Source organism: Zalophus californianus, chromosome 8, assembly GCF_009762305.2.
Source record: "Zalophus californianus isolate mZalCal1 chromosome 8, mZalCal1.pri.v2, whole genome shotgun sequence".
NCBI lineage: Eukaryota > Metazoa > Chordata > Mammalia > Carnivora > Otariidae > Zalophus > Zalophus californianus.
In genome coordinates, this window is record NC_045602.1 from 77781613 (window position 1) to 77807491 (window position 25879).

Consider the following 25879-nt stretch of genomic DNA (forward strand, 5'->3'; position numbering starts at 1 on the left):
CCATATACCTAATATTCCATTTTATATCTATCTATATCTGTATCTATATATAATCTTCTTTATCCACATCTTCTTTATCCATTCATCTGTCGATGGACATCTAGGCTCTTTCCACAGTTTGGCTATTGTGGACATTGCTGCTATAAACATTGGGGTGCATGTACCCTTTTGAATCACTATGTTTGTATCCTTTGGATAAATACCTAGTAGTGCAATTGCTGGCTCATAGGGTAGTTTTATTTTTAACTTTTTGAGGAACTTCCATACTGTTTACCAGAGTGGCTGCACCAGTTTGCATTCCCACCAACAGTGTAAGAGGGTTCCCCTTTCTCTGCATCCTTGGCCAACACCTCTTGTTTTCTGACCTGTTCATTTTAGTCATTCTGATTGGTGTGAGGTGGTATCTCATTGTGGTTTTGATTTATATTTCCCTGATGCCAAGCAATGTTGAGCATTTTTCGTGTCTGTTGGCCATTTGAATGGCTTCTTTGGAGAAATGTCTGTTTGTGTTTTCTGCCCATTTCTTGACTGGATATATTGGTTTTTGGGTGTTGAGTTTGATAAGTTCTTAATAGATTTTTTTTATGTTAGATATTTTATTATGATTGACAATTACAATTTGTCAAGGCAGAGCAAAATGGAAAAGGTGTTCGTTTCATAAAATGATTTTTAGATATAATAAATTGGTCATCATTAAGAGACATTATCAGAAAATACATAGTGAATTTAAAAGTAGTTTTCTCTCAACAGTAACAAAAGATCAATGAGGTTAGTTGCTGACATAAGAATTAAATGTCCAGTAAAAATTTTTAAATAATATTTAACAGGTTCTGAGTTTATAATTTTGTATGGCTATAAAATGGCTTAGATTCTAGCACAAAAAAGAAAACCACTTTGAATGGGAAAATTGTGAAACAAAACAAAACAAAAGCCCAATTATTTCAATTATGGAAATTTTGTTAGAAAATTATGAAGATCAAGAGGACTTTTTTACAAAAAATGAAAGATATTCATTGTCACCAAACAATTGCCCGTGGTATTTAAGAACTTTATAGCAATATTAAATATCAACTGACTCAAAATTTGAAAAATCACAAAATGCTTTTCTTTAACTTTATGTGAGTCATACGGTATGAGAGGCACCGCCAATTAATTTCTTGGTTATTTTCTACTCAAAAGTCTTCCAAATTTACAGATTCAGTTTATGGACTGAAAGAATCAAGGTATTGGAATAGATATTTTTGAATTTTTAACTATCAAAGAAGAATTTCAGCTACATATGAAAAACTTAATTTTCATCATGATAGTTGATGCTCCAGATATGTTACATAAAATTTTTGAATTTATGAGAATTTTATTTTTTTATTTCTGTTTTTTTTTTTTTTTTTTTCATGCAGAACGTGCCCTCTTTAATACCCATCACCGGGCTAACCCATCCTCCCACCCCCCTCCCCTCTAGAACCCTCAGTTTGTTTTTCAGAGTCCATCGTCTCTCATGGTTTGTCTCCCCCTCCGATTTCTCCCCCTTCATTCTTCCCCTCCTGCTATCTTCTTCTTTTTTATTTTTTTTAACATATAATGTATTATTTGTTTCAGAGGTACAGATATGTGATTCAACAGTCTTGCACAATTCACAGCGCTCACCATAGCACATACCCTCCCCAATGTCCATCACCCAGCCACCTCATCCCTCCCAACCCCCCACCACTCCAGCATCCCTCAGTTTGTTTCCTGAGATTAAGAATTCCTCATATCAGTGAGGTCATATGATACATGTCTTTCTCTGCTTGACTTATTTCACTCAGCATAACACTCTCCAGTTCCATCCACGTCATTGCAAATGGCAAGATTTCATTCCTTTTGATGGCTGCATAATATTCCATTGTATATATATATACATATATATATATATATATATATATATATATATATATACCACATCTTCTTTATCCATTCATCTGTCAGTGGACATTTTGGCTCTTTCCACAGTTTGGCTATTGTGGACATTGTTGCTATAAACATCGGGGTGTACGTACCCCTTCGGATCCCTACGTTTGCATCTTTGTGATAAATACCCAGTAGTGCAATTGCTGGATCGTATGGTAGCTCTATTTTCAACTTTTTTTTTTTCAACTTTTTAAAGAAACTCCATACTGTTTTCCAGAGTGGCTGCACCAGCTTGCAGTCCCACCAAGAGTTTAGGATGGTTCCCCTTTCTCCGCATCCCCACCAATATCTGTCGTTTCCTGACTTGTTAATTTTAGCCATTCTGACTGGTGTGAGGTGGTATCTCATTGAGGTTTTGATTAGGATTTCCCTGATGCCAAGCAATGTTGAGCATTTTTCATGTGTCTGTTAGCCATTTGTATGGCTTCTTTGGAAAAATATCTGCTCATGTCTTCTGCACATTTCTTGACTGGATATTTTGGTTTTTGGGTGTTGAGTTTGATAAGTTCTTAATAGATTTTGGATGCTAGTCCTTTATCTGATGTCATTTGTGAATATCTTCTCCCATTCCATAGGTTGCCTTTTAGTTTTATTCATTGTTTCCTTTGTAGTGCAAGAGCTTTTTATCCTGATGAAGTCCCAATAGTTCATTTTTGCTTTCGTTTCCCTTGTTTCTGGAGACATGTCTAACAAGAAGTTGCTGCAGCTGAGGTCAGTGAGGTTGCTGCCTGTGTTCTCCTCTAGGATTTTGATGGATTCCTGTCTCACATTTAGGTCTTTCCTCCATTTGCAGTTTATTTTTATGGATAGTATAAGAAAGTGGTCCAGTTTCATTCTTCTCCATATAGATGTCCAATTTTCCCAGCACCATTTTTTGAAGAGACTGTTTTTTTTTTCCATTGGTTGTTCCAAAAGCCATTTTTGCTAAAAACTCTCAGCAGACTAGGAAAAGACAGGAAATTCCTAAACTTGATAAGGAGCATCTACAAGAAACCTACCGCTAACATCATACTTAATGATGAAAGCCTGAATGTTTCCTCACTAAAACTAGGAAAAAGGCAAAGATGTCTGCTCTTACCACTTTTATTCTACAGAACACTCGTAGTCTAGCCAGTGCAATAAGTAAAGAAAAAATAATTAAAATATGCACAGATTGTAAAAGAAGAAATAAAACTGCCCCTATTTACAGGTGATATGATTATCTATTTAGAAAATCCAAAGGGATCCATAAAATAATTTCTGGAACTAATAAGTAATTTTAGCAAGATCACAGGATGCAACATCAATACATGCAAAATTCAGTCACAGTTCTGTATGCCAACAAAAACAGTTGGAATCCAATTTTTTTTAAATTTGCCATTTATAATCATTCCAAAGAAGATTAAATAATTAGGTATAAATCAAATAAGCATGTACAGAATCTGCATGCTGAAAATTACAAAATACTGGTCAAAAAAACAAGTAAGTGGAGAGATACACCTTATTCATAGATTGTCATCCTCAACATAGTAAAGATGTCACTTCTCCCCAAATGATTTAGATTTAAGATAATTCCTATCAAAATCACAGCAGGGTTTTTTCTAAGACAAACTGATTAAATTTGTATGAAAATGTAAAGGAATTAGAATAGATAAATCAATTTTTGAAAAAGAAGAGTAGAGTGGAAGAAATCTCTCTACTTGATATTAGGGCTTACTATATACCTATATTTTTTTCCTTCAAGTTTTAACTTCAATACCAGTTAGTTTAACATACTATAAAGCTATATTATTCAAGGCAATGTGGTACTGATGGAAAGATACACACATAGATTAATGGAATAAAATAGACAATCTAGAAAGAGATCTACACAAACACGCCCAAATGATTTTTTGATAAAATTGTAAAAGAAATTTAGTGGAGAAATTCAGTATCTTTTCTACAAATGGTATTGGAGCAATTGGACAACCATGGGCCAAAAAATAAATCTTAATTTAAAACTTGTACCTTATAAAAACATTAACTCCAGGGGTGCCTGGGTGGCTCAGTCAGTTAAGAATCTGCCTTCGGGTCAGGTCACGATCCCAGGCCCCTGGGATCAAGCCCCACATTGGGCTCTGTGCTCTCTCTCTCTGTCAAATAAATAAATAAAACCTTTTAAAAAATTAACTCCAAATGGATCACAGACTTAAAGCTACAAAATTTATAGAATAAAACACAAGAGAAAATCTTTGGGCCCTTGATCCTGATGAAGAGTTTTTAGGCTTAGCACCAAAAATATGATCCATAAAAGGAAAAATGAATACATTAGGCCTCATCACAATTAAACATTTTGCTCTTCAACAGGATAAGTATAAGAAGAGGATTAAAATCTGGGAGAAATATTTGCCAATCACATATCTAACAAAAGCTTTGCATCTAGAATATATTAAAAAAACCTCTCAAAACTCACCAGGAAAAACAAAACAAAATCAACCAAAGCAAACAAACAAACAAAAACCCAACTAGAATATGGACAAAAGAATGAAGAGACATTTCACCAAAAAAGACACACAGTGGCAACTAACCATGTCATTAGCCACTACGGAAATGGAAATTAAAACCACAATGGGACACCACCACCTACCTATCAGAATGGCTAAGATGAAAAACAGTGACAACATCAAATTCTGCTAAGGATTCCCAGATGAATGGATATTCATACGTTGCTGGTAGGAATCTAAAATGGTACAATCATTCTGGAAAGCAATTTGGCAATTTTTTTATAAAATGAATCATGCAACTACTATATACCCAGCAATTACACTTCTGAATATGTAGTCTAGTGAAATAAACTTATATTTACACAAAAACCTGTGCATAGCAGCTTTATTTGTAATAACACTAGAATCAACCCAGATGTCCTTCAACTGGTTAAACAAACTGTGGTATATCCATACTACAGAATACTACTACTCAGCTATTAGAAGGAATGAATTATTGATAAATGTAACAAACCTGAATGGTCCTCAAGGGCAACACGCTGAGTGAAAAAAGCCAACCTCAAAAGGCTACACATTTTATGATTCCATTAATTCAATTATTCTTGAATTGACAAAATAATAGTGATAGAGAACAGATTTGTGGTTGCCAGGGGTTAAGAAAGAAATAAGGAGATGAAGGTGCTTGTTATCATAAAAGGGTAGCATGAGGGTGATCTTTGTGGTGATGGAGCAATTCTGTATCTTGATTGTGGTAGAGTTACATGAACCTACATGTCTCACCCAGTGGTAACGTCTTGCATAACTAGTATTATTGAAGCCAGAAGCCAGGAAATTGACATTGGTATAATCTGCAGAGTTTATTCAGATTTCCCCATTTCTATATTCATTCGTGTGTGTGTGTGTGTGTGTGTGTGTGTGTAGCTCTATTGGGTAAGGTTAAAAAATAGATTAAAATTTTTCAATAGGTGTATTCCACAAACTTCAAATTTTCGGCATTTAAGCTGTTTCAGTCACCACTAGTAAAAACATTTGCAAGTATACATCTTTGTGTACAAATCTTGTTCATGTTTTGACCTATTTCTTAATTTGGAACTTCCAGTTAGTGGAATTTCATAGTCTTAGAGTAAGGAAGAACATTTTAACATTTGAGCTCTTCAGACTGGGGTGGGCTATCCTGGGAGCTAGTTGGAGCATTATCATTGGTGAATGTCAATTCACCAGTGTGGTCACCTGTTAGGAATGCTGTAGAGGAGATGCCCATGTTAGTTGAACCAGGTAGCCTCTGAGGTTCATGTATAACTCAGCATCCAGTACGGACTGTGTCACAGGCAGCCCTATGCAATGATGATAAAACTGAATTCATCACCCTTCTCCTCAAATCTGCTCTTCCTCCTAGATTCTCTGCCTCAGCAGATGACATTACAATTGCAATGCTCATAGAGACTCACTTTAGATTCATTTATCCTGTTCCTGCCTGTAGCAGTCACCAGGTACTTGGAACTGTAGCCCCCAAAACATTTCTCACCTCTCGTGCTCCTCTCCTTCCTGGCTGCCACACTACATCTGGCCTTTCTTTTAGCCTGTGGGTCTCTGCCTTCCCCCTACTGCTCTATGGATTTCCACTGATAGACCCTTCACACTATAGTCAGAATAAGCTAAGGAAAAGCATGAAAGATGCTAGCCCATTTTTAACACTTACTTGCTATCACAGCTTCTGTCTTTTTTAACCTTCTAGAAAAGACTTTCTCCCAGGTCAAGGAAGGGGGTAGTGGGAGGTGCTGGGGAGGAGAGGAAAATCCAGTATTGCCTCACATGCTGGTATCCCAAAGTTGACTGTAAGCTCCCTGAGGGCAAGGTCTGGGCCTGGAAGACCTTTAAATCTGACAGCCTGGAGCACTAACCGTCTGCTAGGCATGGCTTCAAGTTTACTGTGAAACCCTCAACAACTCAGGAGGTAGTGTCATTATCATCATTGATATGTTACAGATAAGGAAATTGAGGCACAGAAAGCACTCAAAAAATCAAAGTCCAACTTATACTGGGATGCTGCTATCAAATCAAATTTTAGAAATGAAAAATTACAGTGAATGTTGAAGCTTTGCTATTTATTCATTAAGGCAAACTATTTGACCTTATCCCCACTTTTAAAGATTTTTTATTATTCCTTTGTATCATTTTTCATTTTCAGTGACTTTAGTCACTTAGGGGGCATGTCTAAATTCTTTGTCAGGTGTGACAAGTAACACTGTAATGCTGACAGGGGATGAAATGTGCATTAGTTATATTTGGCTATTTGTATTTTAAAATGGTGTAGATTATGTAGAAAAATGGTCATGATCCTGGAGTCCCAGGATCGAGTCCCGCATCAGGCTCCCTGCTCGGCGAGGGGCCTGCTTCTCCCTCTAACCCTCCCCGCTCTCATGTACTCTCTCTCTCTCATTCTCACTCTCTCTAAATAAATAAATCTTAAAAAAAAGAAAAATGGTTAATAAAAGACATTAGGAATTAAAAAAAGAAAAAAGAAAGACTAAAAACAGGAACAAGTAATGCATTGATCAGGAGTGGGAAGTCTTTCTAAGATTCTGTATGAACTGTGTGTGTGTGTGTGCGTGCGTGCGTGTGTGTGTGTGTGTGTGTATGTGGTCGGCTTTCATTCCTGTGGCACAGTAATCATTAAATTAATGGTACACGTTTCTAGAATTGCAGACAATCATTGTCACTGGAGCACTCAACCTCCCACCCAGGCACTCTTGATTCACAGTTTCCCTGAGAACCTTACACCTTGACTACACAGGTTGCTCGTCTCACACACCTCCAAGCTAGCTCTAACTCCGACAGCCTTTCAGGTAGCATGTTTTGAGTCAGGGTGTGTACTCATATCCTAGGGCTGCCATAACAAAGCACCACAAACTGGGTGGCTTAGAACAACAGAAATGTATTGTCTCACAGTTCTTGAAGCTGGAAGTCCAAAATCAAGGTGTTGGCAGAACCGTGCTCCCTCTGGAACCTGTAGGGGAGGGATCCTTCCTTGTCTCTTGCTAAGCTTCTGGTGGTTTGTGGGCAATCTAGTTCCTTGACTTGTAGGTGCATTGCTTCAATCTTCTGTCTTCACATGATCCCCTTTCCTCTGTGTTTGTCTCTGGGTCCAAATTTCCCCTTTTTATAAGGACACCAGTCATATTGGATTGGGGCCACCTTACTGACCACATGTTAACTTGATTACATCTGCAAAGACCCTATTTCCAAATAAGGTCGCATTCTGAGGTACGGGAGGTGAGGACTTCAACATAACTTTTTTGGGGGGGAAATAATTCAATCCGTAATAGGTGTTAGGTCCAAGGTTTCCTGCACTTATGGAGCTGGGAGGACTCCGTGGTACTGCCTTCCTCAAAATCGCCTCCATCTTTGGCATTTGTTTGGTCGGGTGCTACCTGGGGAAGCCCGCCCAGTACTCTGCTGTTAGGATACCAAGCGCCTCAGAGCCCAGATGTCACAGCAGGCAGGGGCTCCTCCATGTAGCTAACACACCTGATGGCTCACCGCGGGTGTAGCTAACGCACCTGATGGCTCACCGCGGGTGGAGACAACCCAGCAGGCCTCTGGGCTCACCTTCCTAGTTGTCCTTACTTTCCCTTCAGCCTGAGGGCTTTCTATTTTTATCCTGTTGTGTCGTGTACTTGTTCTTACAATCTTCCTTAATTCTTTTTGGGATGAAATAAAGTATAAAAATAAATGAAATGAATGGCAATTCCCTGCCACAGTTTGGTGGCTTAGTTAAATTGCAGCACAGGGGCAGGCTGTGATTTAACTCCATGTTGCCGTGACAACCACAGGGCGTCGCCTCCTCCACTTGGCCCTTCCCCAACCCCCATTACTAAGTCCAGCTCATCCTCCAGTCTCAGCCCAGCCTCCACCCTTCTGAGAGACCATCTCTGAGCAACAGACAGAATTATAGGGTTCTCCATGTGTCCCCCTCAGAATCCTGGTCTCCCTCTGCTGCTCTATTCACCTTGTGGAATTCCAGTTGCCTGTTTAATTCTGTCTCTCTCTCTGGACAGTAGGCTTCTTGAGGACAGGGATCACTTCATCATTTGTTTCTACAAGCACCTAATTCAGAACTTTGCCTCCGGGAGTTGCCATAGCCGTAGGTGGAACATGAGCATTTAGGACTCCTGAAGGCCTGCCCCTGGAGCTGCCATCACATGTGGCCAGGTGTGTCTATGAAATTTAAAATTGAATTTAAGTTAACTAAAATTAAATTAATTAAAAGCAAAACTCAGTCCCACTAGTCTCATTTCAAGTGCTTAATAAGCTACATATGGCTAGCAACTACCACATGGGACAACACAGCTATAGAGCATTTCCATCATGACAGAAAGTTCTCCTGGACAGTGCTGGTCTAAAGGAGCCCATAACCAGTGCCCCCTGGGGAAACTCTTGGTGTTTGCCCATTGCCCTCCTAATCCATCAGAGCTATGCCAACTGGTTTTAGCCTTGGAAACAAAAAGGAAAATGTAAGCAGTGTATCCCTCTGTTAGGATCATGAGCTAATGTTCCCTCACCAAGAGATCAACATGAGTGGCAGGACACATTTCCCCACCAATCCCTAAACAAGCCTGGACCTTTCTGCCTCTATGTTTTTGCACATGCTGTTCCTCTGCCTAGAATGTCCACCCTAACAAGAACTCCTGATGTCTTATTCATTCTTCAGCTGTACTATAAGTGTATATGCCTTCACCTGCATAAATCCCTTCTCTCCATGCCCTCCCCTCAGTAGTGTGTGTGTGTGTGTGTGTGTGTGTGTGTTTGTGTGTGTGTATGAAATCTTCCTTCTCACATTACATCCTATATGTTATTATGTAGTGGCATCAGAATCTATGAGCAGATTATGTTCTATAATTAGCACAGAGAGCGAAAATCAAGTAGAACCAAAACGGCCCTTGAAATTCTCTTAAATCTGGGGCGCCTCGGTGGCTCAGTCAGTTAAGCGTCTGCTTTGGCTCAGGTCATGATATCAGGGTCCTGGGATTGAGCCCCGTCAGGCTCCCTGTTCTTCGAGGAGTCTGCTTCTCCCTCTCCCTCTGCCTGCAACTCCCCCTGCTTGTGCTCTCTTTCTCTCTTTCTATCAAATAAATAAATAAAATCTTTTAAAAAAATTCTCTTAAATCTGCCATCGAACACGCATTCTTGGTTTCCTTTTTATAAGCCCATACAAAAATTCTTAGGGACACTGAATTGTAAATATGACTGAGACAGACTAAGGGGGAAGAAATAGAAAGAAGATCCATAAACAGATATGCAGGCACACAAACCACCTGCCCTTTAAGACAGCCACAACATCCCTGGCAGGGCAGGGACAGTCTAGATTCCCCGTGATGGACAATCATTCCTTCCAGTGGTCCTCAAAGTATGCTCTGCAGGGCCAGCAGCGTCGGCATCACCTGGGAACTTGTTAGAAATGCACGTTTTTGGACCCCAGCCCAGACCTACTTGATCAGAAACTCTAATCAACTCTCCAGGTGGTTCCGCTGCGGGTTAAATTTGAGAACCACTGGTTTACTCCCTCTGGCTCTAACATTCAGCCTCTGTAGCTTAGTATAGTTTGGTGGATTTGTTTGCTATGTGAGGATGATACTAGGGTGAGGACGAAATATGCCAGGCCCTGAACTGTGAAAGCACCCAGCTCAGGGCCTAGCATGTAGTGGGCCCCCCCCCCATACATTTTTGCTGAATTGTAATCTGCACAATCTGAGTGTTGTATTCTTTGAATGCAACTCTTGGAGGAGCTGGAGAAGATATTGGCTACCTGCCTGCTGCCCTTCCCAGATGATGTTTCCACCGAACAGTGTCATTCCCACTCCTTCAGACACCAGTCTCAGCTCAGAGGAAGTAGGAGAGGGGTTGGGTTTTCAAGTCTCCTGAGAACTTAAGGGCATTGGAGATATACAACACATTTTCTGCCCCAAGGGGCATTCTCACTCATCTTCACAATAGAAAGCTCTGCATGGAGGCAGGCGAGGTCCTTACTATGGCGGAGGAGGGGCAGGAGCACTGGTGAGCATGTCCTGTGTTGCCAGCACTGTTTGTTCTAAGGCCTTGCCATGTAACTAAGCGATCCTCACAACAACGCTATGAGGAGCGTGTAGACATCATTCCCATCTCACATGGGAAAAATGCAAGCAGAAAGGGCTTACATAACTCACTTGCGGCTGGTAGTATGAGGTAGAGTTGAGATTTGAACCCAGTCTGGCTCCAGTTTCTGAGATCCAAACACATTCATCTACTTCCTCTCACACAGAGCCAAATGAACTTTAAAAAGGGATGTCCTATGGGGAAACTAAGGAGCATACTAATGTCCAGCCATGCGGAAAAGGTTAAATAAATTCTGTGGGATTCATAAAATGGCATACTACATGGCTGTTAAGTATGCTGCCATAGGATTTACTTTGTCACATAGGAAGATGCTTTGGATCTAAAAACAGTGTGTACATGCCCTAATTTTACCCCCCCCCAAATACACACACTATAGAAGAATAATGTATGCATAGACAAAAGACTGGAGGGTCACTACAATCATTTCCTAGACTTATTATAACAAATGATCACAAATTCAGTGGCTTATAACAATGGAGACTTATTCTCTCACAATTATCTGGAGGCCAGAAGGCTGAACTCATGCTCTCTCTGAAGCCTCTAGCAAGGAAATTTCCTTGTCTCTTCCAGCTTCTAAAGTGGTTGCCAGCAGTCGTGGGTGCTCTTGGCTTGTAGATGCATCACCTCAGTCTCTGCCTCCACCTCCATGTGGCATTCTCCCCTGTGTGTCTGTTTCTCATCTTACACACTTGTGTAAGATGCCCGGGACCATACAGATGTCCACCATACTGTCCCTGAAGAACCAAAGCCTCCACTACTGATTCCCAGTTTATTCCAATCCCTGTACAGGCTTGATCACCTCATGCTGCTCACTTTTGTGTTCTAGTTTTCTACTGATGAGTCTAGTTAAAAAACAAAAAAACAAAAAAACTTAAGCCACATGCTTTCTAGCTTTTTGTGCTGGAAGTTGACTGAGACTGTGCTAAGTGAGTCGGTTTGAAAGGTTGACTATATTACATTATTTGAGGCACAGATATTCACAACAGTTTGTGAAAATTTGCACAATTTTGCTATCATGAAGTACATTTTTCTACCTTGTAAATGCTTTTTGTCCTGAATTTTCAACTTGTCTCCTATAAAGATTGTTATCCTTTTGTTTTTGCTTGTTTGTTTGTTTGTTTACCTTTGCCTGTGGCCCTTGCACATTTTTTCCCCTAATTTTTAACCTTCCTGAGCACTTTGTTCTAAGTGTATCTCTTATATGTGGGTGTATTTCTGTACATTAGAACCATGGGTTTTTTTGTAATCTGATATTGTTTTTCTGTTAATAGGGGAGCCTATTTATATATATATATATAAATCTATATATCTATACATACACACACATATATATATAGAAAGAGACATATATTTAGAGAGAGAGCACATGCAAACATGAGCGGGGGCATGGGGAGGGGCAGAGGAGACTCCATGCCCAGTGTGGAGCCTGACAAGGGACTTGATCTCACCACCCTGAGATCATTACCTGAGCCAAAATCAAGAGTCGGACGCTCAACTGACTGAGCCACCCAGGTGCTATATTTTTTAATGCACCGAATATCTTAAGTCTCAATTCCATCATTTTAGGCTATGCTTCTTGTTTTGATTGCTTTATAAAAATCTTTCACTACTTTGTCTGACTTTTTATGTGTGTTTTTGTGTGTATGTGCGTGTTTCAAATAATTAGAAGATACATATTTTGTCCTGATGGATTCTTTTATAGTAAACTTTTTAATTGAAGTGTCGTGTTGTGATCTAGTTTATGCTGGCCTCTTAACTTCTTGTCTTTTCTCTGGAAAAGCTTTTGTGTTGGTGCTTGGAGAAATTTCCCATTAAAGCCATCAGAGCTTAGAATTTTTGTAAAAAGAGTTTTAATTACATATCCAAGTTTATTTAATAAATTAAATATTAATTAATATCAATTCAATAATTAATAGCAATATGTTAGTATTAGTTATATTTAATATACTTTAATATGTAAATACTTAAATAAATATAGTTTATTTAATAAATATATTTGTTAAAGAAGTATTTATATTTTCCATTCTTTCTTGAAACAGTTGTGTTTTGAAAAATTGTGTTTTTCAAAGAATTTTCCCATTTCATCTACATGTTTAAGTTTATTGTTGTAAAGTTATTTTTAATAGATTCTCATTATTTTTAAAAAATATATTCTCATCTTTTTAACATCTACAAAATCTTTATGTTTGTGTTTTTATGCTTTTTCTCTATTTTGTTCTCATTAGTCCTTATAGGAGATTACTAATTTTATTAGTCTAAAAACTAATTTTAGGCTTTTAATTTTTTTCCTGTATTGTAAATTATTCTTAGTATATTGATTAGTTTCTTGTTTCTGCCCCTTTTATTTTGATGAACTTTTCCTAGATTTTTTGAAATTGTTAAGAGATACATTGGGGCATATGAAAATCTTAAAGAGTTTGAGTAAAAATTGATTGCGATAAGACTGTGCCACACTTGAAGTGGTTAGAAGTGCTTCACTGACAGGAGTTAGGGAAGACTTTCATAGAACAGAGTCAGAAGCCAGGCAAGGAAATTTTGATTGGCTATAGCTTAAGCATTTGCCTTGTTTGGAAAAACCTAGTGGCTGTTTGTGATTGGTTGTTTGTAGGCTTTTATTTCTCAACCTTGAGGCTGTTCCAGGCTTAAGGTTTTGGTTTGCTTTAGTAGGGTGCTAAGGAATTAGAGGCACCTCCATCTAAAGGCCTCCTTGTTTATTTAATTTAACAAAATGGATGCTTACATAATTGACTCTCAGCCTTTTTTTCTCTCATAATATATGGATTTAAAGTTATAAATTTCCCTCTAAGCACAGTTTTAGCTGAGTGTCACATTGTTTATTTTCATTGTAATTTAATTTTAGTTTTAAATATATTAAAATAAATTTTAAATAAATATTTCACATTTTCCATTGTGATTTCTACTTTGGCCTCTAGGTTTTTTAGAATAATCACATTTTCCTATTAAATTGATCCTTTTACTATTATGAAATGTTCTTCTTTAACTGTAGTAATATTTCTTGTCTTAAACTCTACTTTTCTGATATTGGGATAGCTACCACAGCTTGCTTTTGGTTATTGTTTGTATCATATTTTTTCTATCCTTATAATTTAATCTTTCTGGGTCCTTGTATTTAAAATGTCTCTTTTAAGCAATATAGAATTTGATTCATTTTAATCAAACCTGGCAGTCTTTTTATCTTTTAATGAAAATATTTAGTCCCTTCACATTTTTTTAAAGATTTTATTTATTTATTTGAGAGAGAGAATGAGAGAGAGAGAGCATATGAGAGGGGGGAGGGTCAGAGGGAGAAGCAGACTCCCCGCTGAGCAGGGAGCCCGATGTGGGACTCGATCCCGGGATGCCAGGATCATGACCTGAGCTGAAGGCAGTGGCTTAACCAACTGAGCCACCCAGGCGCCCTAGTCCCTTCACATTTAATGTAATTACTGATGTACTTGGGTCTAAATCAACTGAATTACTATTTATTTTTTCTAAATTTTCGTTTGTTTATATTTATCCTTTCTTGGCTTCCCAAGATTAACAACCTTTTTTTTTTTTTTTGGGTTGTGTTTTTGTTATATCATTCCATGCCCTGCCTTTTATTTTTAGTTATACCATCTTTTATTATTTGTTTACCTTAGAGATTGCAACATACTTCTTTGACTTTTTCGAGTCTCTCTTAAATTAATATTTTAACCACTTTCTCAGACAGTGCAAGGACCTTAGGACACTTCCATTCTATTACCTTCTACTTAACTTTTGTACTATTGTTGTCATGTATTTTAATTAAACATATATTTTAAACTCCTCAAGAAAAAAAAAAGTTTTTTCAACTTAATATTGATTTAGATTTTTTTTAAGATTTTATTTATTTATTTGAGAGAGAAAGAATGAGAGACAGAGAGCATGAGAGGCAGGATGTTCAGAGGGAGAAGCAGACTCCCTGCTGAGCAGGAAGCCCGATGTGGGACTCGATCCAGGGACTCCAGGATCATGACCTGAGCCGAAGGCAGTCGCTTAACCAACTGAACCACCCAGGTGCCCAATATTGATTTAGATTTATCCCCATTTTTACTTTTCTGGTTTTCTTCATTCCTTCCTGCACCTCCGGCTGAGATCAATTTCCATTTGGCTTGTAAAAAGTAGACGGAAAAACTTCTCTTAGTTCTCAATTAGGTAGTCTCCTGGTAAATACAGACTCTAAGTTTTTTGGATATTATAGTTTTTTATTTTTGATTTGAAAATGACTTTATTTCATCTTCATTTTTGAATGCTATTTCCCCTGGAGAGAGAATTCTAGATTGGCAGTTATATTGTTTCAGTACTTGAAAGATAAAAATGAATTTCTTTGAGCTTCCCTAATTTCTGTTGAAAGTCATCCTAGAAGTGTTATTGTATCTTTGAATGTAAGGTGTTTTATTCCTTTTCTAACTAAGAAATGCTTTCAAGGACTTCCCTTTCCCTTTGGTCTTCAGCCTTTGATGATGTGCCTAGGTGTGGTTTACTTTGTATTTATCCTGCGAAAATTCTTCAATCTGTGACTTGATGTTTACCATCATGGTTAGAAAATTATAAGCCAGATTCTCTGCTGTCCCATTCTCTCTCTTCTCTATTTCTGGGACTTGAATTCTACGTACATCAGACTTTTTCACCATGTCCCAGATGTCTCTAATGCTGTTTTCTGTATATGCTATCCTTTGTTTTTTGTTTCAGGATTTCAATTTGGATATTTCCAACCCACCTATTTTCCAGTTTCTTAATTCCCTCTTCTGTGAGGGAATTGTTCTCATAAGGAAGGTTGATCTGATACAAACGACTGCATCATAACTGGAGAGATGTCTAAATCATTTAAAATTCTTTTGTCACTTTAATTTGATTTGCTTCCTTTTCTCAATTCTCTCTTCCTTTATCTTACTGTGTTTTCAACTAAGTCTCTTTTCTTGTGTGCTTCATCTATTTTATTTAGTCTTTGTTTCTGAAAACATTTTTGCTTCTTTTCCCCCAACGCCTGTTTAATCATTCAGTTCCATCTTTCTTGTTTGTCAAGACTTTGGATTTAACCACTCTACAGAATCTCCAGCTACAAACCTGTACACTGTGCCCATTGTTCCAAAAAGAGATTGCTGGTTTTGTCCCTTAGGGTGTGTCATTTACTTTGAGGAACTAGGCTTTCCTGTATTTGACTGATGTTTCCAACTGTGGATATCCTCTCTCATTATCTTCCCATGTAACTACTTGACCTTCACCGCATTTGGAAGCCCTTCCTCATCTATTTTGGTTCAGGGTTATAGGTGTCACTTAATTTCTTTTAAGATAGAGTTTTGTTCCTGTTTCTTATTTTCCTTCTTACTTTTTGACTTTTCAGAGAAGAGGGAAATTGAACTCTTCACAATGTATTTTAAAAACCAGAAGTTTCACCCCAAGGGTGTCTTTTGCATACAACATTATTTTTAGTTTCAGTTCTGCATCACATATAATCTTTCAAGAGTCATATTAAGTGGTGATAGAGAACTGAATTCGAGTTTAAATTCAATCTTGCCTGGTGCTACCAATGAAAATAACTCAATTGAAATGACAATCAAATCATCAGAAACTGTCACACATGGCTAAACATGCATATTGCAGGCAATGACAACCCCATCACAATGGTACAGCTGGTAAAAATGTAAAAATATGGAAAAATGGGTTCAACCAGGGCCCGGCAGAATGGCTCCCGTGAAGAAGGGTGGCGAGAAGAAGGGCTGTTCTACCATCAACGAGGTAGTGACCAGAGAATACACCATCAACATTCACAAGTGCATCCATGGAGTGGGTTTCAAGAAGCGTGTCCCTTGGGCACTCAAAGAGATCCAGAAATTTGCCATGAAGGAGAAGGGAACTCCAGATGTGCGCGTTGACACCAGGCTCAACAAAGCTGTCTGGTCCAAAGGAATAAGGAGTGTTCCATACCGTATCCGTGTGTGGTTGTCCAGAAAACGTAATGAGGATGAAGATTCACCAAACAAGCTCTACACACTGGTTACCTATGTACCTGTCACCACTTTCAAAAATCTACAGACAGTTAATGTAGATGAGAACTAATCGCTGATTGTCAAATAAAGGTATAAAATAGCAAAAAAAAAAAAAAAGGAAAAATGGTTTATGTCATTTCAGCTAGACCTGAATAATGGTTAGAATCCAACAGGTTGAGGAGGAAGGTGAGTTCCTTCCATGGAGCAGCATCAACTTTTGAAAAGGTTGAAATGTTAGAATGGATTTACGAATCAAGAGCAAATAGTCCAATTGTGAAGGAAAATAGTTACCTTTAATTCTATTATTTGATGGCATTCTCTCCCCTCCTTCCCTACTGCGAATGACTGGTGTATCAGGCATGCCTTGTACTTTCCCATGTCTATGCCTTACTCATGATTCCTCAATTTGTAATTCTTCTTTTCCTAGATAATCAACTTTGCTGATAAAAATCCTGCTTATCCTTCAAAACCCCAACAGGCCTTTCCTGATTCTCCAACCAGATATGAACTTGCTTTCCTCTTGGACTGCATTTTTCAAAATCTTTTCAGACCAGGTATTACTCCCCAGGGAGGCAAGAGCTATTACTCTGATACCTTCACTCATCCCTCTGCCTTTGGGAAATTGTCTCTAAAACCAGCCCTCAAACTCCTGCTTCCCTGGTTCCTTGTGTCTAAGCAAAATTTCCATGCTCAATGGGATTCTCAACTTTGTTCTTATATATTTCTTGTTTTATTGCTGGAACTTTCAGATTCTGTCCCCAACTATGTCTTGTTTTTTCTAGCTCCTGGCTGAAAATATGTATAAATTCCCTTGATATTATTGTACTGACAAACCTGTCAATAAGCTCCCAATTTCCAGAGCCTTTCATTCCTGTGGCCATCACTGCTGCCCTGGGCACCATCCCCCAGCTGCCCACTGAACATTACTGGCTAGTATTTAGCCTTTGGGTTATGTCGTCTACTTCATGGACACTGAATATTTTTCTTGGATTTTAATTCTCTGAGTGCTTCTCTTATACTCTTGACTCCTTGAGAGTGGATCTTGCAATGCTAAGCACAGTGCCTTGCATGCAGAAGAGCTCAGAGGATATTTACTCTGTGTTGTTTGAATATGGGCACTTTAAGGTGACTTGGGTACCATTGTGCCCCAGCATTGGACACATCTTGGAGTGCTGTCCACATGTATCCAAGTTCAAGTCCCCACTGCTTGAAAAGGTTGACAGCTTGACACTTTTGGACCAAAGGTATCCCATTGGAATGGTGAATGTACATTTTCTGGATATTCCTCCCAGGTGTACCTCCCTCAGTCTCCTTTCCTGCCTCTCCAGCTTCTACTTACTTAACCATTAGTCACACCAGACTCCTCAAGCTAGTCTGTAGGCTCGCTGAGGCCAGGCACTGGGCCTTTTTGTGTTTTGTATCTCATCAAGGTCAAGCCCATTCCTGACCCAGAGTTTGCAGTCAATGACTTTGTGGGTTGAATGCTTTTATGCCCTAATTGTGCTTCCATTCCTGCCATGCTTGCCTTCTGTGGCTATCAGAATCTTTCCTTTCTCTTCTTTAAACTTCTGCCGGAGCATTTAAGGACATTTGCATTTTTAATGCAAATTGTTAATGTATTTTCCTTTTATTGTTGATTAGAGAAAGGATAGAAGACAGAAGGGCCTATGAAGGGATTGATGGCATGGCTCAGGGCCAGACAATTTTCTGTTTGAATCCTGCTATGTTAGTTATCTATTACTACATAACCAATAATTCCAAAGTGACTAAAAGCAGTAAGTATTTCTTATTCCACACTTTCAGTGAAGTGGGAATTTGGGAGTGACTTAAATGGGTGTTTCTGGCTCAGAATCTCTCACATACTTGCAGTCAAGATTCAGTTAGAGCTGCAGTCATCTAAAGGTTTGACTGGGGCTGAAGGATTCACCTCTAAGATATTACATCCACATGGCTATTGGCAGGAATTCCTTGTTATGGGATTGTTCATCTTGGATGTCCTCATGACATGGCAGCTAACTTCTCCAAGAGCAAGCAATCCAGGAGAGAAAAGTCAGAAGCCATACATCTTTTATGACCTAGACTTGGAAGTGATATGCCAGCATTTCTGTCATATTCTCTTGGTTCCACAGACCTGTTCTGATTCAGTGTGGGAGGCTGGGACTAGAAGGAAGCAGGCTCACTCTTCATGCAAGTTATCTACGCTCTCTAAGCCTCTGTTCCTTTACAAAAAATAATAATACTTACCTCATGGGGATTTGTAAGGATTAAATGCTTATGAACTGCTTCTAACTGTTCAGGATCTCCTTTACCGCTTACCCTTGCCCCCATTATTATCCAGGACTCCTCTAGTAAGCCAGTTATAGACTCTCTCTTTGAATCCCTCCAATCCTCTGCTCTCATCTCATCACCTCTCCATCCTTCTTCCTCCACACCAAGGGGTGGAGGGGTGGATTTTCTAACCTGGCAGGGATGGGAGTGAGCCTTATTCTTCAAACCTCAATTCTCCTAAACATAGTATTTATGCTTCAGTCCTCCACATACCCCCAGGGACCCAAGCTTTGAAATCCAAAAAACAGGAAGAGTATTTAAGGTTTTTTTTTTTTCTTTCCCCTACCTTATCATATCCCTGATTATTTGCTTGGGAGAAACACCAGGAAAGCAGAATGGATGGATGAATGAATGAATGAATGAATGAATGTATGAATATTTAAGACATTTTATTTTACCAGGGAGTTAAATAGATGATAAAATCGGGCTTTGGAGGAGTGACTTCTAACCCTGACTAGCTTCTTGGAGCAGATGATAGCCAAATGCAAATGAGGATTCTCCATTGTGTTAGTTTCCTAGGGCTGTCCTAACAGAGTACCACGGACTGAATAGCTTAAGAGAACAGAAATTTATTGTCTCACTGTTCTAGAGGCTAGACGTCCAAAATGAAAGTGTCAGCAGACCATACTCTCTCTAAGCCTGTAGAGTGGTCAGTTCTTCCTTATATCTTCCTACCTTCTGGTAGTTCGCTGGAAATTTTTAGTGTTCCTTGGCTTATAGCTGAATAGCCCTGAAGGCTGCCTTCATCATAACATGGAATTTTGCCTGTGTGTATCTCATGACTGTTTTCTTATAAGGATACCAGTCATATTGGATTAGGAGCCCATGCTACTTCAGTATGACCTCATCTTAATTAATTACATCAGCAATGACACCATTTCCAAATAAAGTCACATTCTGAAGTGCTAGGGGTTAAGACTTCAACAAATATTTTTGAGAGGACACAATTCAATCCATAACATCTGGGGGGGGACAGGGGAGGCCCTGGATGGGGTAAGGGGTCCTTGGGTAGAATGCACATGTATAAACTCATGTAGTTATAAAACATTTCTCCTCTGCTGCCAACAGGGATTGCCTAGGGATGGCATGGGATGAGCCAGTGGGGTGGGTAGCCCCAAGGTATCATGGGAAAAGGGATAGGAGGCTGTGGGATCTGGGTGATATAAAGTGAATCAAAGACAATTGTTAAACTGTGAAAAAGAAGATGATCCCTAATGGAATCTGGGACAAGCAGGAAACAAGAATGAAAAGAAATTAGTGTGTGTTGATTCCCGGGTATGCTTCTAAATTGAAATACTTGAAAAGTGATATAATTAGTTAGAATGGCAGGAAAAAGGAAGCCCAAGTAGACACTTTGTGTTGTTTGTGTATATGCTAGTTATGGAAACAGATTTCCTGGAGCGTGCTCTTAGGAACTTCTGGAGATGAGTTGTGTTGTCAGGGAATGGTGCAGAGAAACATCTAACCTTCCTGGAAAGTATTAATGGAACAATTTATTTTTCTATGGTGGAAGGCAAAGACTGGTGCCTATGTGCTCTGCATGGAATCCTCCTCTGCTAATTCTTGTGCTCTCAGCTTCTTGCTCAAGTGGCGTAAACCATTTGGGGTCTCCTGTTTGGCTTCAATAATGGCTCTCAGACCCTACTTTTGACTTAGCACACTTCTTTGTTAGCAAACACCCACATTTTGTTCCATTTGGTTTAGCTATTTTAAAAAGTCACTCCACACTTTCCAAATGACTGCTTGCTATCTTGTGAGCGAAACTTGCCCATGACTAAAGGCAGATTTCACACTGACTGCTTCATATAGCAATTTGGGCAAGGTTGGAGAGATAATGTCTGTTCTGTGAGTATAATAGGTACTTTCAAATTCATTCAATTTTTCAATAATTTCTTGAGTGTCTACTACATGTCTTAAGATTAAATATTCTGACTTTCCTAAGGAATTAGTCATGTGGCTTAGAAAATTTAAATATGTGACATCTTTGAGTGTTTTCATTTAAAATATTTTTGTCTTAGCATTTCTTTAACTCCAACCTAACCCTTTTATTATCTTTTTAAAAAATTTAGTAGAGAGGTGCCTGGGTGACTCAGTCGTTAAGCGTCTGCTTTTGGTTCGGGTCATGATCCCAGGGTCCTGGGATCGAGCCCTGCATCAGGCTCCTTGCTCGGCGGGAGACCTGCTTCTCTCTCTCCCACTCCCCCTGCTTGTGTTCCCCCTCTCGCTGTCTCTCTGTCAAATAAATAAATAAAATCTTTATAAAAAAATTAAAAAAAATTAGCAGAGATAACATAAAGATTCATTCTACATTAGAAGTAAAATTTCCTCTTCTAAACTCATTGCTGAGAAAAATATTATCAGGCAGGGACTTAGACTAATGAAGAAAATCTGTTTCTGGTTCAGAGAACTTGTTCTTGTCATAGAAATGGCTTTCTCACTTTGGAGAAACCACCAACACAAGTTTGCTTTGTTTTATTTTTAAAGAGGGGCATAAGATGAATCTCAAAAACATTATGTCGAGCAAAAGAAGCCAGACACAAAAGAGTACATTTATATGAAATTGTAGAAGACTCAAAACTAATCTACAGTGACAAAAAGCAGACCAGTGGTAGCCTGGGGCAGGGTTTGGGAAAGAACTGAGTACAAAGAGGTTGGGTGCGGGGGGACGTTTTGTGAGAATGGCAATGTTCTGTATCATGACTGGCAGTGGTTACACAGATATATACATTTGTCAAAACTCATCAAACTATACATTTATTTATATGTAAATTATACCTCAGTAAAACTGATTTAAAAGCAAGAACATAAATGCAATATGGAGCTAGGATCTGAGTGTACAGGAATTCTCACAGGAATGGTATAATTCAATAACTTTTAGTAAGTGTATAGAGTTGTGCAATCACCACCAGAATCCAATTTTAGAACAATTCCAGCACCCCAGTAGAAGCCCTCATACCCATCTTCAGTCAGTCTGCCTTGGAGCATATATTTTATTGTGACTTTTGGGAAAGTGGACTAAAGGAGTGCCTTAAGTTGGCTGAGCGCATTTGCCAGAGACGCCATAGAAAACTTTAGCCTTAGTGAGCTTGGCTTTGGGAGTGGCCTCACTAATGGTGTCTCAGGGGCCCCCTGGAGGAACGCTCTTCATTTGTGCTTTCTTTTTTTTTTAAAGTTTTTATTTTAATTCCAGTTAGTTAACATACAATGTTATATTAGTTTCAGGTATACAATATAGTGATTTAACACTTCAATACAAAACCCAATGCTCATTACAAATGCACTCCTTAATCCCTATCACCTATTTAACCCATGGCCCCACCCATCTCTGCTCTGGCAACCCTCAGTTTGTTCTCTATAGTTAAGAGTCTGTTTTTTTGGTTTGTCTCTCTCTGGCTCTCTTCCCCTTGTCTTGTTTGTTTTGTTTCTTAAACTCTACATATGAGTGAAGTCATATGGTGTTTGTCTTTCTCTGACTTATTTCAATTACTGTTATACTCTTTAGCTCCATTCATGTCATTGTAAATGGCAAGATTTCATTCTTTTTATGGCTGAATAATATTCCATTACATATATATAATATTCTAATTTATATATATTTATATATTATGTATATGTGATGAATGTATATATGAATTAGAATATTATATATATACGTATATATATATACACACCCACACACACACCACATTTTCTTTATCCATTTATCAATTCATCAATCAATGGGCACTTGGGTTGCTTCTATATCTTGGCTATTATAAATAATATTGCTGTAAACATCAGAGTGCATGTATCCCTTTGAATTAGTGTTTTTGTATTCTTTGGGTAGATAGACAGGGGTGCGATTGCTGGATCATAGGGTAGATCTATATTTAAATTTTGAGGAGCCTCCATACTGTTTTCCACAGTTGGCTGCACCAGTTTGCATTCCCACCAACAGTGCACAAGGATTCCTTTTCTCTACATCCTCACCAACACCTGTTGTTTCTTGTGTTGTTGATTTTAGCCATTCTGACAGGTGTGAGGTGATAGCTCATTGTAGTTTTGTTTTGCATTTCCCTGATGGTGAGTGATGTTGAACATCTTTTCATGTGTGTGTTAGCCATCTGGATGTCTTCTTAGAGGAAATGTCTGTTCATGTCTTCTGCCTATTTTTTAATTGGATTATTTGTTTTTTGGGGTGTTGAGTTTTATAAATTCTTTATGGATTTTGGATCCTAAAGATATGTCATTGGATATGTCATTTGTCTTCTCCCACTCCCTAGGTTGCTTTTTAGTTTTCTTGACTGTTTCCTTCAAAGTGCAGAAGCTTTTTATTTTGATGAAGTCCCAATGGTTTATTTTTACTTTTATTACCTTGCCTCAGGAGACATATCTAGAAAAAATATGCCACAACTGATGTCAAAGAGGTTACTGCCTGTGTTCTTCCCCAAGATTTTTATGGTTTCATGTCTCACATTTAGGTTTTTCATCCATTTTGAATTTATTTTTGCATATGGTGTAATAAAGTGGTCCAGTTTCATTCTTTTGCATGTTGCTGTCCAGTTTTCCCAATACCATTTGTTGAAAAGATATTCTTTTTCCCATTGGATATTCTTTCCTGCTTTGTCAAAGATTAATTGATCATATAGTTGTGGGTTTATTTCTGGGTTTTCTATTCTGTTCTATTGATCTACATGTTTGTTTTTGCACCAGGACAATACTGTTTTGATTACTACAGCTTTGTGATATAATTTGAAGTCTGGAATTGTGATACCTTCAGCTTTGCTTCTCTTTTTCAAGTTGTTTTGGTTGATCAGGGTCTTCTGTGGTTCTATACAAATTTTAGAACTGTTTGTTCTAGTTCTGTGAAGAATGTTGTTGATATTTTGATAGGGATTGCATTAAATATGTAGATTGCTTTGAGTAGTATAGATATTTTAACAATATTTGTTCTCCCAATCCATGAGCATGGAATTCTTTTTTTTTTTTAAGATTTTATTTATTTATTTGAGAGAGAGAGAGAGAGAGCAGAGAGCACAAGCAGGGAGAGGGGGAGAGAGACAGAGGGAGAAGGAAAAACAGACTTCCCATTGAGCAGGGAACCTGACACAGGGCTTAATCCTAGGACCCTGAGATCATGACCTGAGCTGAAGGTAGATGCTTAACTGACCGAGCCACCCAGGTGCCCCAAGCATGGAATTTTTTCCATTTCTTTGTGTCATCTTCAATTTCTTTCATCAGTGTTCTATAATTTTCAGAGTACAGGTCTTTCACCTCTTTGGTTAGGTTGATTCCTAGGTATCTTATTTTTGGTACAATTGTAAATGTGATTGTTTTCTTAATTTCTCTTTCTGCTGCTTCATTATTGGTGTATAGAAATGCAACAGATTTCTGTACACTGATTTTGTAATCTGCGACTTTACTGCATTTGTTTATCAGTTCTAGCAGTGTTTTGGGGGAGTCTTTTGGGTTTTCTATATATAGTATCATGTCATTTACAAATAGTGAAAGTTTTACTTCTTCTTTACTGATTTGGATGCCTATTTTTTCTTCTTGTTTTCTGATTGCTGTGGCTAAGACTTCCAGTACTATCTTGAATAAAAATGGTGAGAATGAACATCCTTGTCTTGTTCTAGACCTTAGGGGAAAAACTCTCAGTTTTTCCCCATTAAGGATGATGTTCACTGTGGGTTTTTCATATACGACCTTTCATATGGTGAGGTATGTTTCCTCTAAACCTATTTTGTTGAGAGTTTTTATCATGCATGGATGTGGTACTTTGTCAAATGCTTTTTTGTGTCTATCCAAAATAATCATATGGTTCTTATCCTTTCTCTTACTGATGTGATGTATCACGCTGATGGATTTGCAAATATTGAACCACCCTTGCAGCCCAGGAATAAATTCCACTTGAGTGTGGTGACTAATTTTTTTAATGTATTGTTGGATTTGGTTTGCTAGTATTTTGTCAAGGATTTTTGCATCTATGTTCATTAGAGATATTGACCTGTAGTTCTCCTTTTTTACGGTGTCTTTATCTGGTTGTGATATCAGGTCATGCTGGCCTCATAGAATGAATTTGGAAGTTTCCTTCCTTTTCTATTTTTTGGAATAATTTGAGAAGAATAGTTGTTAATTCTTTTTTAAATGTTTTGTAGAATTTGCTTATGAAGCCATCTGGTCCTGGACTCTTGTTTATTGGGAGTTTTTTGTTACTGATGCAATTTCTTTGCTGGTAATTTGTCTGTTCAAATTTTCTATTTCTTTCTGCTTCAGTTTTGATAGATTATGTGTTTCTAGGAACTTACCCATTTCTTCTAGATTGTCCAATTCATTGGCATATAGGTTTTCATAATATTCTTTTATAATTACTTGTGTTTCTGTGGTGTTGGTTGTTATTTCTCCTCTTTCATTTGTGATTTTATTTATTTGAGTCCTTTCTCTTTTTTTCTTGATAAGTCTGGCTAGAGGTTTATCAATTTTATTGATTTTTTTTTCCAAAGAACCAGCTCCTGGTTTCATTGATCTGTTCTATTGTTTTTTTAAGTTTCTATATCATTTATTTCTGCTCTAATCTTTATTATTTCCTTCATTCTGTGGGTTTTAGGTTTTGTTTGTTGTTCCTTTTTAGTCCCTTTGGGTGTAAGGTTAGATTGTTTATTTGAGACTTTTCTTGCTTCTTGAGGTAGACCTGTATTGCTGTAATCTTCCCTCTTAGAATAGCTTTTGCTGCATCCCAAAGATTTTGGACCATTGTGTCTTCATTTTCATTTGTCTCATGTATTTTTTTTTATTTCCCCTTTGATTTCTTGGTTGACCCATTTATTGTTTAGTAACATGTTATTTCATCTCCATGTATTTGTGTTCTTTGCAGATTTTTCTCTTGAGATCGATTTCTATTTTCATACCACTGTGGTTGGAAAAGATGCATATGATTTCAGTCTTGAATTTGTCAATCATTTTGTGGCCTAACATGTGATCTAGTCTGGAAAATATTGT

The 25879-nt window shown here is 38.1% G+C and overlaps 1 protein-coding gene across 1 annotated transcript; it reads left to right on the forward strand.

The window, feature by feature from the left end:
• Positions 1 to 16268: 16268 nt before the first annotated feature.
• Positions 16269 to 16643, forward strand: LOC113938462 (60S ribosomal protein L31-like). The gene has a single exon (XM_035729022.1). It carries the CDS (start codon positions 16269 to 16271, stop codon positions 16641 to 16643), a length of 375 nt encoding a protein of 124 aa, XP_035584915.1.
• Positions 16644 to 25879: the final 9236 nt, after the last annotated feature.

Coding starts and splice junctions, on each gene's coding strand:
- LOC113938462 (XM_035729022.1), top strand. CDS start 16,269: ATGGCTCCCGTGAAGAAGGGTGGCGAGAAGAAGGGCTGTTCTACCATC.